Source organism: Dysidea avara, chromosome 1 (assembly GCF_963678975.1).
Source record: "Dysidea avara chromosome 1, odDysAvar1.4, whole genome shotgun sequence".
NCBI lineage: Eukaryota > Metazoa > Porifera > Demospongiae > Dictyoceratida > Dysideidae > Dysidea > Dysidea avara.
Window position 1 is genome coordinate 55,038,320 of NC_089272.1, and position 18,892 is coordinate 55,057,211.

General features: G+C 37.6%; 1 protein-coding gene across 3 annotated transcripts in view; it reads left to right on the plus strand.

Moving 5' to 3' along the window:
* Nucleotides 1-275: 275 nt before the first annotated feature.
* Nucleotides 276-18,892, plus strand: part of LOC136269411 (collagen alpha-1(I) chain-like) — a 77,060-nt gene continuing 58,443 nt past the window's right edge. Inside the window, exons 1-9 of one of the 3 annotated variants that reach the window (XM_066064981.1) lie at nt 276-406; nt 461-606; nt 5,746-5,943; nt 8,435-8,585; nt 8,747-8,929; nt 9,039-9,450; nt 13,321-13,761; nt 14,655-14,809; nt 16,110-16,527. In XM_066064981.1, coding sequence (XP_065921053.1) covers nt 545-606; nt 5,746-5,943; nt 8,435-8,585; nt 8,747-8,929; nt 9,039-9,450; nt 13,321-13,761; nt 14,655-14,809; nt 16,110-16,527 — 2,020 coding nt within the window. In that variant the 5' untranslated portion in view covers nt 276-406; nt 461-544. The remainder of the gene's footprint in view (nt 407-460; nt 607-5,745; nt 5,944-8,434; nt 8,586-8,746; nt 8,930-9,038; nt 9,451-13,320; nt 13,762-14,654; nt 14,810-16,109; nt 16,528-18,892) is intronic. The other 2 variants (XM_066064972.1, XM_066026211.1) reach the window with 2 other exon arrangements.

Consider the following 18,892-nt stretch of genomic DNA (forward strand, 5'->3'; position numbering starts at 1 on the left):
TTGTATTATTAGTGATCATATAATTATGCTAAGACAAAATTTCATTACTCAGCACATTGATCAAGTAAAGCCTAAATAGGAAGGGGGGGGGGGGGGGGGGGGGGGGCTTCAGCCCCCAAAGCCCCCCCCCCTGGATCCGCCCCTGCTGATCTAACTTGAATCTGCCATTTATTTCGCACTGCTAAGCGAATGCGCCATGATACATAGTAGTCTCGTGCCCAGACCGCTTTTTTTCTTTTTGTGTGGGGGCGGCGAAAAATTTCTCCGCCCCCACACAAAAAGAAAAAGTGGTCTGGGCACGAGACTAGATACATAGGACAACGGACTTGAAAACCCCGGTACAGAAAAATGGTTCGTGAGATATTCTTCGTTTTTCTTTGTGTCTACCTGGTTATAAGTGGTGTTGGTAAGTACGTACGTTACTCATAAAAGGGCCCTTTGTAATTCTACACAAACGTAGCTGCCGACAAAATAGTCAAAAAGGAATTCCCTTCAAACAAAAAATGCAGCGGCAGAAGCAAGAGTATGAAGAAGATGGAAAAAGATGCAGCTAAGGAGCTTGGGATGGAAGACAGGTAAAGCTATGCAGTCCACCTCTGAACCAAAGTGAGCAAGTGTAACTATAACGTACTACCCGGCACTAGTAACCTAGCAGTAAGAAAGGTTAATAGTTTCTGGAAGTTAGAATCTAATCTTGGCACTAATCTATTTCATATCCATGTTACTGTTTTTCTTATTGTAGTGGGTAGCTCAGTGTGTACTGTAGCTAGTTGTATACAGAAGTAGCTATATATAAGCTAGTTACGTACCATCTCCCAAATAGTTATTATGGCTTTAAGAAGCGAATGTTACAGCATCTTTTGGAAAATGATTGATTTAAAAAAATTTTCTTTTTATTTTAATTATGTGTTGTAGGTAACTGCTAACTGTTTGTTTGTTGTCTTTGTAGTATCTCAATGTTTGTTGTACTTTATGTTGTTGTATGTATGCGTGCCCCTCTGGCAGGGAAGAGCAGCTTTGTCCGACTGTTTAGAGGTAATAAACAATCAATCAATCAGTCATCTACCATTAATCCTATAAGTGAACTGTAGCTGGCACAACTGTATAGATGCTCACTGTAGCTACATGTAGCAATTTAAACATGTAAAGTCACTTGCCAAATGGAGAAAATTACCATCACTCAGATGTAGTATGACCTCTCACTTTACACAATGGACTGGTAGCTACTCATGCAGCCACCAATAATATCCCTGTCAAATGGATCCATTGCATTGCCATATATGGTTGTAGACTAATGCTTTTACTTATCTAATCATAGTCATAACATTATTACAGGCTATAACATGACCACATGTTAGTGTACTTGTTATAATAAATTAATGGTTGAGATAATTGACTTAGCATATATTTACGCAATGTATAAAGTTCACTTTGATTGAAACTATCTACATAGCAATTAGCCATGCATTAATTATAATATAAAAATTATTTTATGGTCAGTTTATCAAGTTACACTAACTCCATAGTAACCTATCTGATGTATTACAAATTCAATAATAAATCTTCAATATGATTGGTTCATAATTTTTCATGCTTAACAGCAAACATTGCAATGGATGCAAACATTTACTAGCTACAGTAGCTATATACTCAGGGTCTGATCCAGGATTTTTCAAGAGGGTGGTCTCCGAGCTGGGTGGAGCAGTGGCGTAGCCAGACTTTTCACCATGCCTGGGCAATGGGTGGGCAAGCCATTTCCTATGTAACACACGTACACATGCCCATCTTCATATGGACATCAATATAACATTTTTTAAATGCATTATGTATCATACTAAACTACTGTATGCAAGATGACTAATATCAACCTAATAGAAGCGAACGCCTAGCTAGCTATTGGCCTTCTAAAATATTACATACATCTAGCTACATGTGTCTTAATACCAGACTACAAAGATTCTTGAATTAAAGCACGAGACGCTCTATCACGTGATGACTATGCTCTGCCACTACAGCTGATAGCCTAGAAAAGTGGAAACAAAAAGAAAAGAATTGCTGACTGAACAAATACTCCATACCGTTTGAACTGAGCAGTATCCACACGGATAGATGGGTGCTAATTTCACAAATACCTCTAGACTGCTTTGCCTCCCGAGTTTTGACCACACCAATAGCTACCGTGATCACTTAATCCAAATGTAAACCGTCCAGCCCACTATAGTGAAACCAATTCTTTGTCCTTCACTCCTTGCCACAATGCTGCGCGGTATTTTGCAATCACGTGATCTTGCTTCTATTTATTGCCTCCTCTATTTGTGCACAATCAAGTTACTCGTAGGGAAAATCCCTTGGATAACCCCATCTCTGTTTAGCCAAAAAGAAGGAAACCATCGGCGAAAATGGCACGGTGAGTGTTGTATAAGTTGTGCTATACTTATTCTTGTACAGTGACTAGTTAAGTAACTTTAGCAAAATCTTGAGCTATCCAGCCCACGTCTTTATAATTACTCTAAGAGCTGATGGTGGGGCAAAGAAGTCTGATGCCCGGGCAATGCCCTGGCTTGCCCGGGTTTGGCTACGCCACTGGGGTGGAGGGTTACCCCCCTAAAGTTCACATAATTATTCAACTCAGCCTATGGCTGTACATAGTATTCATACATGAAATGTGCCCTTAGGCAAACTTTAACAATCACGATGTGTGTATCTATCTATAACTAGCTGGAAACCTACACTGCTGCTTGTGCAGTTTATTGCTATATAACTACGCTATTGTAGACTTATAGCTTACTACATACACAACTTCCTGGCACACAGTAGTCATGACGAATGATTTAGCACTTGTTCATCACACCATAGATTTTCGATCACACTTCTTGCTTGCCATCACCCTCGCAGAAGTGGCACCAAAAGTGAACCTTGTGTAAGTGCGAGTGAAGTTGATCTTCCTGACCAAGTTGAAGAACTACTGAAGTAGTTAACTCCTGTGTCACTTTGTAATTCATACTGTCGAGTACGGGGACCGGAATTCTGTGTCTTCTGGGTGAGGTCTCCAGAACACCGAGTAATATCACGTGCCCATATTGACCAAAGGCAGAGTCAGGTGCATTACCACAAAAGAAAAGTACCCACAGTAAAACACTCTTTATATACAAATCAGACGTACCTTTACAACAATATCAGTAATTACAAACGCCATTGCTCCTTTGTAACTACCAACTCTTCTACGCACAGCAAGCGTGTGTCTTCCACCATTTGCTGAACTTTAAACAATCCATATCACGTGAGCTATCATCATGTGATGCTTTATCATAGTTAAGACTGCTCTATAAGAGTATATCGATCTTTCACGATCTGTTGCTTTCCTCTGTGCACCGTTTCTGGCTTAGATTTCCTGTTCGAGGTTCGGGGTCTTGAGACCCCCAAAGACCCCCCTCCAGATCCACCCCTGATGCTATTCTATAAAACTTGTAGGGCAGGCATCCACCGATGATCATTGTAGCCGAACATCACGTGACACATACCACAAGAACCAACAACATAATATAAACAGTTCATCACATACTTACTACAATCAACTGGTAGTATAAGTTAGCTTACAGACCAACCACCAGTAATGTTTTTTTCAAATAAACGACACATGGTCCCAAATGAAGACCAGGGGTACTAATTTATGAATATAACTATATATGGGTCTTATCACAAACATCAGCATGTAGCTTTGTCCCACAGGATCATAGCAGCCAAATATACATTTAGCATAAATCTCGGGTAAACCACAACTCGGTTAATCAGTACAATGGTGCATGTGACACTTTATAATGACTTGACCTTTTCTCCATTCCAAGCTCCAGCAACCTCCATTTGCATATGCCATTATTGTTATCTAGAAGAACATTTTCCCATTTCCATTAGACTATATACGGCTTTACAACAGGACCATCAAGCAAAAGCTTGGAAACATGATGCAACCACTTTGAAAAAGAGGCAGTTATGTAACAAGCTCACATTTCCAGTGACTTCCTGTGTTGTATAGATTCCACAACTGTCTGTAACTCCACTAATTTTCTGTACTGCTTTCTTATGTACACACCTGGTCCTGTCCAACAGTCTCCCTTGCTGGTAATTATGATTGCGCAGCACAATGTAGTACTTATATCACAATTGAATTAGACCCATTTTTTGATTCTAACACCTGTTACACTAAATATTTTGTTCAAACTTTTATCTATATTGCTGAGCATTAATTATTTTACTGCAAGCTCAAAACATATATGACTGCTCTATTAAAGCATGTCAACACGTCTATAGGTGCTCTTCCTATAATAAAAAGTGATGCATTGCTAGATTTAACATAGCAAATGAGTCTTTCACACAAATGTGAGAAGTGTTGCTGTTCCTCAGTCCTCGGTGTGCACATTTCACCTATATTGCCAACACTGTGCTTATTGCTTTATGTACCACTCTGCGTGGGCAGTTCAAAGGCACCGCCAGTGCCATAATTTGTATATTGCACTGCTGCAGACCGCAGCGAGTGTATTATAACTTATAACGCACTGGTTGCGGTTTTGTAGACCACAACGAGTGCATTATAAGGTATAATGCACCGACCGCAGTGCAATATACAGATATTGCACTGGCTGTGGTTTTGTGCAGCATAGCACAAGTGCCGGTGGCGAAGACCACTACGACACCTCACCTAATAGGTGGAAAGACTCTTCACAGATCACTCGAATTCTTTTATAGCCTGACATGTAAAGGTCGATTGTGGGCCATAACGTCACCAATACGTATAATGTTTACAAGCAGCCAATGACGATCGAAAAAGCCAACGCGGGTGCATGGCCACAACTCTAGTCTACATATATATAAACGTACTTATACACCTTACTAGTCTGGTGCCATCTTAGCCCAGATTAAACTGTAGTCTACTTCGACAATGACTCAATAAAACAATATTATTCTAAATAATACTAACCTTTACGTTCGATTGTGGGAACCAGTTTTGTCATGCCACCAGATTCGAGTTTAGCCAGTGTCAATAGTAAGAATTAGATTAGTATCGTTTAGTAGTTAGGTTTAGTTTACTTAAACCGTCTATTTAGCTGCTTTTTTTCGCTCGAGAGAATCACTATGGTGATTAGTCTGGTGCTTAGTCTATATGGTACACTGGCATGCTGAGCACTACATGATGAGAGTCGAACAGTGAATGCAGGTTAGTGATATAACCCATAGCGTACTAGCTTTCAATATCTCAGGTGGCTGCAGTACTACAGGGGGAACGTCATCGCAACGTCTGGCTTGGTTACCCACAATCGATGTTAGAAACCTGGCCTTTATAAGTGTTACAGCTGTCTTGTGAGACTCTCCCCACCTATTAGGTGAGTGGTACATAACAGTTATACAACGTGCACTCGTGCTCTGCCTGTATAAACGCACTTGCCTTCGGGCCTGACGGCCCTCAGGCTCGTGCGTTTATATTAGGCAGAGCACTCGTGGCCGTTGTATAACTATATAATATACCACCAACTTATTTTACCACCAACTTATTTTACCACCAACTTATTTTACCACCAACTTATTTTACCACTAACTTATTTTACCACTAATTCAGCGAAATTGATGCCTTGCTATAATGACACACAAGTCTGAAGTAGATAGTGCTTATTTACTATTGTGTTGGTAAAAGTACATTATTATTATGCTGTTTACAGTTATATTTATCTGTTGTTGTTGAATTACTCTTAGTTATCGAGCTTGCTACAAGTATAAGATTACCAACGATAAGTGTCATATTGATCTTCCATCATCATTAAAGGATGTTGTTGAGCTGATACAAGAAGACAGAATTGTTAATGGTCCTACAATATATAAGATTGAAACTCCAGTAGTTGCTGGTGGAAAATATCCAGATAATACCATTTGCTTTTTTATCATTGGTAACAGGTAATTATTTTGATGATATTAAATTGTCACTATTATTGTGTGTGTATAACCTGTTTGAAATATTAAGATGGTGCATCATCTCAGGCCAATCTATAAAAGTACGATAGGTATTAGTTACGTTACCAATGGCTTGTGTAGTCCGTTGTGCAGCTAGTTACTCAAAAAGTTATTCAGATAGTGTCAGCCAATGAACATTTGTCTGTCGGTCAGTCATTTAGTAGCTAGTCAGTCAGTATACACTTTGTATGTCATATTAGCTACCATCAAAGCACTAATTAAAGAAAATTTAGTTGAGATACTCTATGTAATAGAGGTAATAAGTGCAAACATGATTTCCTTTACTTTAATAGAGCAATTAAGTCTTCCACACACCCACACCACATTTTTCTGCTTACTTATCTTGCAGTTGATAATGGTACAGTAACTGGTCAACAATAAATAATACAACATGTTGAATTATATTATATAACCTGCTGTGCGAAAACCCAACTATTTTGCTGCTTTTCAGGAAAATTACATTGATCTGCTGTACATTAGGCAAAAATACATACTAAAAAAATAATTTTGCACATGCTTCAATCACTGTTGTGAAACAATATCAAATGTCTATGCACTATTGGATTAGTCTATTCATGGAGAGTAAGAATCTTTGTTTCATTTCTCTACTATTCAACAAACTTGAGTTTTGTGTGTGTATGTTGTGGTAAAATGTAATAATGTCATTGCCATTTCTAAGCTTGAACAATCTTTTTGCTTTAAGCTTGGGCGGATTTAGGTCAAAAACTGTGCCTAACGAAATTTCCCAGTTCATGGTGAACACAATGATACAGATCTTAAAGTTGATAGCCTATTGCACTCATGACTTATGATCAAACAAAAGAGTGCCTGCGATGTATTTTTCATCAGAACACTGTTGTGCGGCCAAGGAAAGCTAATGTGTTTGGGTACATGACATATAAGTGATATTTTATAGAAACCAAGAAAATGCCATTTTTATGCCTTATAATGGCTATACAGAAATAGCCTTTTTTACTGCACAACTTCCCTTGAAGTGGGATATCTTTCATTTTAATTTGAGTTAAATCTGTCCAACGGTTATTGAAATGCATGCCTTCAAAGTTCATCTTATTTTTCTTCATATTTTTCTTCTATCATTACCTTTCTTTCTGCAACACTTACAAAAATTGCCATAACTTGCACAAATCTTGTTGGATTATTTTCAAATTTAGCGGGTATATAGAGTGTATCACTACAATTTAGTTTCCAATTTGTGTATGGATTGGTAGAAGTAGAGCAAAGTTACGTATGTATGATTTCCAAACTTTCAAATGCTTTTTTTATCACGCCTGCAGGGTAAACTCAAACTTAAGAATGAAAATGCATATATTGTAGCACAAACCTTTTGTGATTTGAAAGTATTGAGAGTATTAACTAAGGAGATATAAAACAAACATGTAAAACAATTGCAATTATATACTCTAATAGAACAGTCACCAAACACTAAATAAAAATGTGAATGAAAAATATCAAAACCATTGATCAGGGTTCAAACTACAGACCTCTACACCTGTACACTCTAGTCCTCTACTACTGCTGTCAGTTACAAACCTTCTTTAATATAATGGAAATATGTTTAATTATCAATGAGCTATAATGTTAAATTAAAACCAACTATACATGCTGTACCAAGCACATTTCGAGATCCCTTTATGCATGCGATGTTCAGCTACTAGAAATTAATTTATCTGTAGGGAAATTAAAAAGATAGACAAAAGCCAGCATAGCTATACAAATGCAAAAAGAAATGATATCTAATCCAAAACAGCCCAGCTGTGAAAAAGCTGCATTCTTCCAAAAGTAGGCTAGTATGAAGAAGATGTGATATCAAAAGTGATGTACAGGAAATGGCTGCAGTGATACTAAACTGACACTTGATTAGCAACATTACACATTTCAAATTATTTGACATGATATCATTGCAGCCTTTGGTTGGCCACCTTTAAAATCACAACTCTTCATACAAGATTATTTTTGGAAGGCCATGCCCTTTTTCACAATTGGCTGAACTGTTTAGATTAGACATTATAGTCACTGTACAAATCAACTGTTTTGCTCTTGCATTGCAGAATCAGCGGAAATGAGGTAGAAATCGAGAAATCCCCTGTAATTACAGGGTGATTAATCATGTTGACCATAACCTCAAAACTTCTGAAATGATGGATTCCTCAGTTCTTCCTGCTGTCTATCACAATAACTTCAAAAGTATTCACCAAATAAGGCTGAAATTTTAACAGCCTATATATTCTCTCTGGAACTTAAATGAAGTTTGAGAAAAATGAAAACCAGTCAAGGTTTTACTCAGCAGGTCACATATAATATTTATACACATGAAACACATGTAATAATAACTAACGGATACACCTATGCATTATTATAGATGAGTGCTTCTTGATTAACATTATTTGTTAACATTTTCGATCTGTTGTTGTAGAAGGAAGGGATTTCTATATCAATACTTTCAAGTAATTGACCAAGAACTACAAGGACATTTAGATATTGAGGAAGAAGTTGACCACCATGATGGAATATTGAAGAGGAGTGTTACTGGGGGAAAGTGCCAGGATTTCTTTGAGTTTCGTGAAGTTAGTTAATAATAGTATAGTATATAACTGGTCATGACCAAGGCACAAAATGCTGTATCACATACATTTATTTAATTTCAAATTATGGCAAACTGCATTAAAAATGTTGGACATAACGCTTGCTGTATTTATACGTACCAATGTTTCTGTATATTACACAGAAACAACTTAGTAAAGGGGTAGGCGTCAATCAACTGGTGACATGTGGTAACATAACAGATCCCAGGATTCAAGTTGCTGTTGATGTAGCGTCAGCACTTACATTCATATTTAGATCTGATAATAACAATTCACACAATGGGATGCGCCTCCTTGTGACAGAAATTAATGCGACTCGGTATTCAGTAAGGACAGCAACACAGTGTCTCTTTGTATACTTGTGTGCATGTCATGATGTCATGATGTTGTTTGTTATTGATGATTCATAATTATTATGAAGACATGCCTTTACAGACCACACTTCAGAGAAGAAAGAGGGAGGATATAACTCCTTTGCAGGGACCTCGTGGTGACCCTGGTAGTAAGGGAGTTCAAGGACCTCCAGGTCCTGCTGGATATGATGGAATAAATGGAGATGATGGATTTTATGGAGCTAAAGGAGAAAGAGGTGTTGATGGTATCAAGGGTCAGAAAGGTGAAAAAGGCATACAAGGGGGACTTGGAAGACGAGGCAGAAGAGGTCCCAGGGGTTCTAAAGGCTTACCCTGTGTATGTTCATCACTTGGAAACTGTACACCAGGGAAGCCAGGTAACAAAGGAGTTAAAGGTTCTAATGGTCTTCCTGGACTACCTGGTGATAGTGGATTGAAGGGACCAACTGGTATACCTGGACCTAGAGGAAGACCTGGGAAGCTTGGAAGGAAAGGTGAATATTAAGAAATAGCCTTCGTCCTATGTTGTTGTGTGACTGGATTTTGGAAAACATTCCAAATCGCATAGAAGTTTCGAGATAAAACAGTTTTGAAGAATTCAAGGCAGCATAACTTATCAAGGATAGCAAGCACGCATATGAAATTTACACAAAAGATGTATCAATCTATTACCTTTCAGACCACTTTCAGTAATTGTAGCTGCTTATAGAGTTTCCTGCCAAATAAGGTAGAAATTCTGAGTAGTTGGATGAGCAAAGTAGTATTACGAGTGCTCACAAAGCAGACCATGATTGGAGTCCAGACACGAGATTACAAGCTGTGCTGGCTGTGCTGGTCAAAACTAGTAGTACAATAGGTGTTAATTTGATTTTGCCTGATGTGCGATTTGGATTGGTTTTGTAAAATCTGGTCACATATTGGAAAATTGAAACAAAGGTAATGTACGTGACCATGTTTATGAAGATATAAGCATATGAGTACAACTACATTCAATGGTCATAATCATTACTGGAATATAGTATAGTGGGTTATTTTGAGTTTTTGTGAATTGTCATAGTCCAAACGTTTGATGGAAGAAATTTTCATATATTTTTTATACAATTTTTAAGTGAAACTATTGGTTGCTCAAAGCACAGTACATTGAAGTGGAAATGCTTGTACTGGAGTACCACATTTCAAAGAGATTTAGGTACTCCAGTTGGGTCATCAGCAAGAATACTTTAGTTTTTACACTGTGGTGTGGTGACAGTTGGCCATGTGCCAATCCTCCTCTATACTAAGCACTGTTTTCCCCTGAGTTTTTCAATTACAGTATCCCTCATGTAGTATAGCAAGTCCACTAGACTAAATGTAGCTAGCAGCAATGATTCTAATTTTCCAGCCAACAAACTGCTGGGATTTGGTGGCAACACATTATCTTCCTTTACATAATTATGATCAAATGTTTCCATTTTGATCAAGTGGTTGTAATTAACAATTACATTGAGTAAATATTTTGAGGAAGGAGTTTTTGCAAATAGATACAAATTATGAAATCTTTTTCCCCTTGAAAAATATTGCTATACAGAGGCTTCCTTCATTAACTTTAACTAATTGCAAGTTTTAGCCTATACATATACTAGTTAAAACACCACCGCAAATGCAATATGGAAAAAATAGCACGAAGGCATGGGCGAGAGACTAATACAGTACGAGGTGAAGCTGAGTGCTGTATTAGGTTTGAGACCATGCCTGAGTGCTATTTTTCCATATTGCACGAGCAGTGGCAGTGCTTTAGCTGGTTTATTATATTAAGTAGTGGCTGCAAAGAGTGGGGGTGACGCCAAGTAGCAGGAGGTAAGTGCCTATCCATGTAAGTTCGAGACCGTGTGTATTGCAATGATTAACTATTCGAGGCATTATTCATACTCGCCTGCATCAGTGTGATTAAGCTAGCTAGCTCAGTACAGTGTAGCTTTAATTGCTGAGAGCGACAGTAAGTGGCCAATTGCTTCTTTCTCGGTTGAGGCCTGGCTTAATGCCCATGAGTAAGTCTGTAACTTTGTTATAGAGAGGCTTGCTATCGTGTTTAGCAGGTGAGAGTGCATTTATAAAAGCCATGGTGTGGCGCTGGCAACGATACCACAAAGGCAACTGGAAGAGAATTAACTTATCGTGTTCCACCTGGCTTTACAACGTGGACAGGAGTCATTTTGTAGCGTTGATAGTGCCATGTGCTCTGTTCCTTCGCTAACTGCATTCGCTAAGAATGGCTTTCAGAGTAATTCGTCCACTTGTGTTTAGGTCATGGAATTGTTCTATGTGTTTATGATATGTCATAATTGTTGAATGGCTTCATAATATTGCAGTGGTTTGGTGAAAGGAATGCGATAATGTGTCTAGCATTGGTCATGCTTTGGTCAACTTGTTACCTGTTTCAACCGTGCTGTATTGGGATCAAAGGGAAAATACAGTACAGTTGAAACAAATACAGCACCCTGCCAGCTTTGAAGTGTACAGCCAGGTGTACAATATGGAAATAAAAGTACACTTTTCACTTTGATCTTTTCGCCCAAAGTACAATAAATTATGTTAAACATACAGTTAAAGTTATTGTGACATGCGCCAGATAGGGCTGTAATCTATAACCTATGCTCATTCATGTGACCCAACTTGGTAGAAAATTGAAGGAATTATGAAGTCTCCCCACCCTCCCAACCATCTATGATTGAGGTATCTAGGTATGAGTGGGGGAGTGGGAGTAGTTATTTTGGTAGATATATAGTTGAAGCTACATGCAGTTGTTTCAAGTCTCTTAGCATACTAATGTATGAACAATCTCTATACAGAGTTATTTATTTATTTATTAAAGGTTTACAACACAAGTGCTGAAGGTCTGTAGGACATCTGGTGTAGATGTGTATACATCATTCAATTAGCTTATACAGCTGTACATATTATGCACATAAGCATGTGTTTGCTAGTCTGTATACATGTATATGTATATCAGTGCGGTAGGTACAGAGTTGTCACATTATACGTATGAAATATATGAACATGGTAATATTGTGTGATGGATGCACGCACACAAGTGTATGTATATAGGCATTCAATTCATAAGTATGATAAAGGTTGTGTATACATATGGTGGTGTATCAACATTGCAACATTACAGATGGTAATCATAGGTATTACAGGCTATGTATATGTAGCAGATTGTTAAAAGGCTGTGAGTGGTATATAAAGAGGTTGGCCAGTGTATGTCTAAAAGATTCTCGAGAGCCCAATGAAATTTTAATAAACTCAACAATTGGGTTTATTCCACATGTGCAATGAGTTACTTTTACTGGTTATATATCCTGTATATCCCACTTTTTATGTACTGTGTGATACTACTCCCCTCCCCTCCATCCTCTTAGCTATAGATACAGTAGTATAATAATGGCCAGAACTTTCCTGTATAATATCTTTATCCTTCTTCTATGTGGTAGTAGGAAGCCATTAAGGTGACTAAGAGTGGTTGGTGTGGACTCTTAAACTTGGTATATTCCACAGTGACCAGGGTGTTCTGCAGTGCAGTTGATACGTATATCTTTGGACGTGAAAGTATAGTCAAGGTTCAATTAAACAGCTGTATGCCCTCTAAGTTGGTCTATTTTTGGTATAACGAAACATAGATCAGAAAAATAGCCTGTTTGTGCCTAAGCATTATGTTCCCTTCCTAGTGGTTAGTCAGTTAACCCATACTCGCCTAAATCCCCTGCAGCTGGAACCACCTGTATACCTACCAATCTTCCCATGCAATTATTTGACTGGGTGCTTGCATCCTCCAGGATCTACCCTGCAGTGGTAGAGGAGAATAAAAGCAAGGAGTAATATTAAGTATCACATAAGACAATTGAAAGTATAACAGGGGCTGAAACGCTTATGGTGATATACTGTATGTGTCATGAAAATCAGAAAATCGGCAAATTTTATGTACTCACATACCATGTTTTCACATTTTTGTAGAAAAGTATGCGACATCAACAACATAATTGTAAGGAAGCTATTTACATAATAGCATATACCGACTCACCCCTATATACTGACTATCTTTCACTTTGGAAATAATGGTTGCACAAATAGGTTAACGTTAAGTTGATAGGACACATAGACAGATATTGTACATTAGAAATTTGTACTTTCATTTTGATATATGGAACAGTTGAAGTGAAAACAATTTGCTACTTTTCTATGTGCATAGAGTTGCTAAATGTTATTCATGTGGTTATATCAACTGTTAGCTAAGTTTCAATTTCATGATACTCATTGACAAGCTAAAGGACACAACGTCACACAAGATGAATGGACTCCATTCACAAAAAAATGCTTCTCTTACACAGGTGACAAAGGATTATCAGGTGCTGATGGTAATACTGGTTTCCCTGGAGATCAGGGGGTGCCTGGACCTCCTGGCAGACCTGGTCCTACAGGTCCACCTGGTCTAGCAGGATGTGCCTTGCCAAATGATGAGAGGATTTCGCGTCGTATGGCAGAACTGGGGCACATCATAACAACCACAACACAATTATATAATAGCATTGATGTGAATCATGAGATGTCTGCTGAGCATTTCTACAACTACTTGGTGACAAATGGTAATAAAGACCATACGCTGTCAACTCTGTCAGATACAGCTAATATGAAGGATATATCTTACAACAAACGAATGACTAGAAATGCTAAGAAGTGTGATACAGTTACATTTACTGGTTCTAAAGGAGACACTGGTTTGAAGGGTCTATCAGGAAGAGATGGCCCAATTGGAAATCATGGAATACCAGGTTAATGTCTTAATACGTATATTTGTGAGTGGGCTTGCTGTAACATGGCATGCGAATGTTCACATATTTGCATATATTATGTAGTTTTTCATGCTACATATTATTACCTTTCAAGACATCTACAGTATTTTACATTAGTAGCTAAATGCTAACTTTTAAGATGAGTATGGTGGGTGGATGGTGATGCTGTCAGTAAAGACTTAGGCAAGCTGTTATATAATGGAGGATTAAATGTGTAAGCTACATTGGGCCAAATTATGGGCAAGTGAAGTCTGAAAACTACATAGGAATTTTATAGTACAGATGTTCATCCAAACTAGACAAAGCTATACATGAAAATCAAAAATTTTGCCTATTATGCTCAACATTTATGCCTAAATTTCTATATTTTGCTAATAATAAATAAATTTGCATTTATAGGTAAATAATAAATGGCTAAAGTAGTGACTATGCTTGTCAAAATGCATTTTAGAGTAAAGATCAATATAAAATTATGTGCTGTATGATTGTTCTATTAGAGTTAATGACTTCTATTAGAGTATGTCAGTCTTTTTCTGTGATGTGTATTGATTGTATTTTGACAAGCAAGGATTTATAGTATGGCACTGCCTATTATGCTAGCATTATGCTCTATGCTTTCAGGCACCTATTATGCTCATAATTATGCCAGCATAATCGGAAGGTCCCTACCTTTGATTAATCTTAATTATAGGTCTTAATTAGAATTCATTAGGCTGATCATGTAGATTTATTATACTCTGCATGGGAAGACAAAGAGAATAGTGTATTTGAAAGTACTGGTACGGTGCTCAGGTCAATAATTATTTTAATTCATGTAGTGTGATACAGTATATCACATATAATTTTATTATGATTCAATTTCTGCTTTCAAGGAGTTAATGGTACTGATGGCAGGCATGGTGATGCTGGTACTCCAGGGTTGGAAGGAATAAAAGGCAAAGTTGGAAGTAGTGGTCCACAAGGACGAAGAGGAGAAGTAGGAAATGAAGGACCAGCTGGAAGTCCTGGAAAGTGTGAATGTTATCAAGTATGTCTGCGCTTTTTCAAAAAAATACCTCCTATATACCCACATGCAAAAATTTTGACAGAAGTAAAGGTTAACAAATTAGTTATATTAGTCTGCCTTTTAATCCATAAACATCACTACATGCATAAAACATGTGTTTACTTCCATATTATACGTTTTGATATGGCAGCTTTTAATTCGTAACTAAAGAGTGTAAACATTAATTTCCTTCTGTACTATGTATCCTTGTAGAAACAGCCGAGCTGTACAAAAAGCCAAGCTGAAAAAGTTGTGAAAAAGTGGTGACCATGAAATGGTTACAGTGATGTTAATGATCATTAACATGGCTACCACCTTTGATTTTACAACCTTTTTCATTCAGGCTTTTGAAGGCCATGCACCCTTTTTATATAGTTTGGCTTTTTTACATATATTTCACTTCTACTTCTTTTGTGTTTTAAATACCCCAAGCTAACTGTAAACTTGCACTGAGGCTTTCTTTTACACAAACTGTTGTTCTTATCTACAGATACAGTAGTGATATACCGGTAAATACCAATATCAAAACTGTAGGATCTATGTGATGCAATGATAGCTGTTTTTGTACTTGCTTGTTCATGGCTATGGCTATATACAGGTGGCTGCATTTATTTGCAATACTATCAATGGCGGATCCAGGATGGGGAATTCGGGGCTAATGCTCCCCCCCTTCAAAAAATTGCATACAAGATCAAGATACTCTAATAGAGCAGTCAATTACTCTAATAAAGCAGTCTCAATGTTCATAAGGCAATGTAGCTTACCTATGAAGCTATAAATAAGGATTTTATTTTACATAACATACATGATATAATACATATTTGGTAAAGGATAACTAGCTATTATTGTCATGACCTTTTTTTTTGCGCTTCAACTTTTTTTTTTCAGCAAGGTGCCCCCCCTCGTTCCAAACTCTGGATCCACCCCTGAGTATTTTATAATAAAGTAAATTCCTTTAGGTATGCTTGATTGTACTTGTCTGGATTTTTCATGCAAAATGTGATATTGCAGTTGTGCAACTTTTAACAAAGCAAATCCTGCACATTGTATGCTAGAATATGATTTCTAGCCTGTTTATAGCAGATTGTAGTCCAATTCACTGTGAGTGATTGTAGTCCAATCACTGTGAAGTATTATAAGTTTTTTACACTTATATAAGCTTGTGAAATGGGTGATCTGTGCTTACAATCATTTTGTAGTGCCTGTGTTATAAGTGTTTATTGAGATACATAAATTATACAAGTGCCCTGTTGTGTCCTTTTTATTAATGATATTCTTATAGTCTGCTAATCTGACTACACCAAGGAGAAAGAGACCCTCACAAAACATATATGGATCTGGTATGCCAGGAGAGCCAGGTGAACCAGGACCTCAGGGATATAGAGGATCTCCAGGACCTAGAGGACCACTTGGTCCTTCAGGAGATCCAGGAATAAGGGGATCAAGAGGCTTTGATGGAGCTGATGGTGTACGTGGTAGAGATGGTCCTGCTGGTACTACAGGAACAAAGGGGCTTCGTGGCAAGCAAGGACTCCCTGGACCAGATGGTCCCCCTGGCCCACCTGGTCCACCAGGATGTGTCTGTAATAACTTGTTTATTCTACTGGATGACTATGGGTTTGTGAAGAATACTTCCAGTGTTCTACCTCAAAATAATAGTGACATTGGGTACAAGCCTGAGACATTGACATGCGTCAGAGGTAACTAACATATTAGTCTTAAATTATTATCCACTCAAAAACAGCCAAACTGAAAAAAAAAAAGAGTATGGCCCTCTAAAACCTGGGTGAAAAAAGTTGTGAAATCAAAGGTGGCGGCCAAGAAATGGCTGCAATGATGTTAGTGCTAATAAATTTTAACAATGCACACAGCCATTATTAAAAATTTTTAGCATTAACATCATTGCAGCCATTTCTTGGCCGCCACCTTTGATTTCACAACTTTTTTCACCCAGACTTTTGAGGGCCGCACTCTTTTTTTACAGCTTGGCTGTTTTTGAGTGGATTTCACTTCTTTTTGTATTTTCAAAAACCACATTCTGCACCTTTATATTGGGATATGATTTCCAGGCTGCTGTATCACAAGTTTTGCTAGCATAGCACTTATTATGATGATTATGATGATGATGATTAGTGCGAGTCGGTCATACTAGTCTGCTCGCAGACGCCTGGGGGCGAAACTAAGTTAATACTACAAATATACCACTGATCGATTTGAAATTGGCTCTGATTTGATGAAATAGCTACTAGATTGAGCCTCAAAGTGTTGCAACAATAATATGGTGCTAATGCTCTAATAGAGCGCACGTTTATGCTTTCGCTGAAATCATCTAATAGAACACACATAGAATGAGGTGAATGTTCTATAACAATCTAGATTTTCTACTGGTAGATCAGTTTTACTTACTAAGCTAGAATTTTTATTTATAAGGTAGAAATTAAGTGAAGTGATCAACTGAGATAGCAGTGGTTAAGGATGCAGGCCATTAGGTATGGAGGTCCTTGGTTCGAACTCTGGTCCCCCAACATTTTTATGCACCTTTTTTTTGCCCCCCAGTGAAAGCTCTATTAGAGTATCTCGATCCCGCGATTTTACACTTGCTCGATTTTTGCTTTATAACTTTGTAGCTGTAAGTCTTTTGCTGTTCTAACCACCAAAAGGCACTCCTACGATGATCAGCCTATGTACACACAAATTTTCAAGTTATTCCTCTACTCAGTTTACCCTGTAGTCATGACAAAAGTTTCATTTTTTGTTTACGTGAATAAATGCTCATAACTCCTTGGATATTTATCAGATTCATAGCAAACTTGGTACACGGATGTGCCTTTATCCGCTCTTTACATGTGCCAAATATCGATACAATGGAGTTACAAATTTGTGTTTTATAGCAAGTTTTGCAAAGTGTGTGAAAAGAAATCGAAGAAAAACGAAGAGATTAAAACGAAACTTTGGCCACTCATATCTCAGAAATGGCTAGGGAGATTTGCTTCAAATTTGGTATGTGGCGTGGCCTACCTGGCAGGCACTTCTGTAGTGAAACTAGTTCCAATCGGATAAGGGATCGTGAAGCTACAAAGGTGTGAAAATTGCGTTTTCTTGCTTCCTGTAAATATACTCACGGTGTGGCGCATTGGCTTCTTGGGCCGCATGACACACTACCATGTGTCTTGATACTAGACTTTAACCAATTATGCTGGCCTGAATAAGGATGATTTCAAACTTCTTTACAATAAATGTAACAAATAATGGAAACATTGCACATTGTTACTACATTTCATATTGGAAAACACACACACAATAATATGTTTAATGATTGCTTATTGGCTTATTATTAGACTTTATAAAAATAAATCCAATATGTTCTAATAGAGCAGTCATTTACTCTAATGCAACAATAAGGACACATTAATACACTCAAACAATCAGCTCTTGGGCCTAATCTTCATTTTGAGAGCATAATTTTGAAAATAATAATTAATAAGCATATTACTTATAAACATAATTTCAAAGCATCATTGTCCTAAACCCAATATATACCATACATGTAGGAAACTGGTCTTATCACCCATGGCAACAAGTTTGAATTTTCACCACAAACACCAGCTACATACATGAATACAGTATCAAATTAAACTATTAAATCACCCAGGCTTAAGTGGTCTGCTTTTTCCAGCCCTGTGGTGAGCCATACAAGCAGTCTGGGTCCTTGGCTCTAAGGATGGCTGTATGTAGCTCTACAGCTCCATGGTGTTGAATAAATACTTGTACTGTAAATTTGCTTTCATTCTAGCCAGTTTTGAGACTACAGTTGTATACTATAATTTGGCAAAATTCATCCCTACATGTTTCTCTTTCATTTTAAGCATCCTCTGACTAAAATGATGAAAAGCGCATGTCTTTTTCAACATCATGGAGCTAGATTGTCCAGCCATCCCATGGTTGGCCAGAGCTCCATCAAGGCCTCAATCTGCTCATATATCTCACCTTTTGGCTTGGAAAAGCATACTGCTTAAGCCTGGCTAATTTTAACAGTGGTGTATTAGAGAGAGATGATACCTGAAT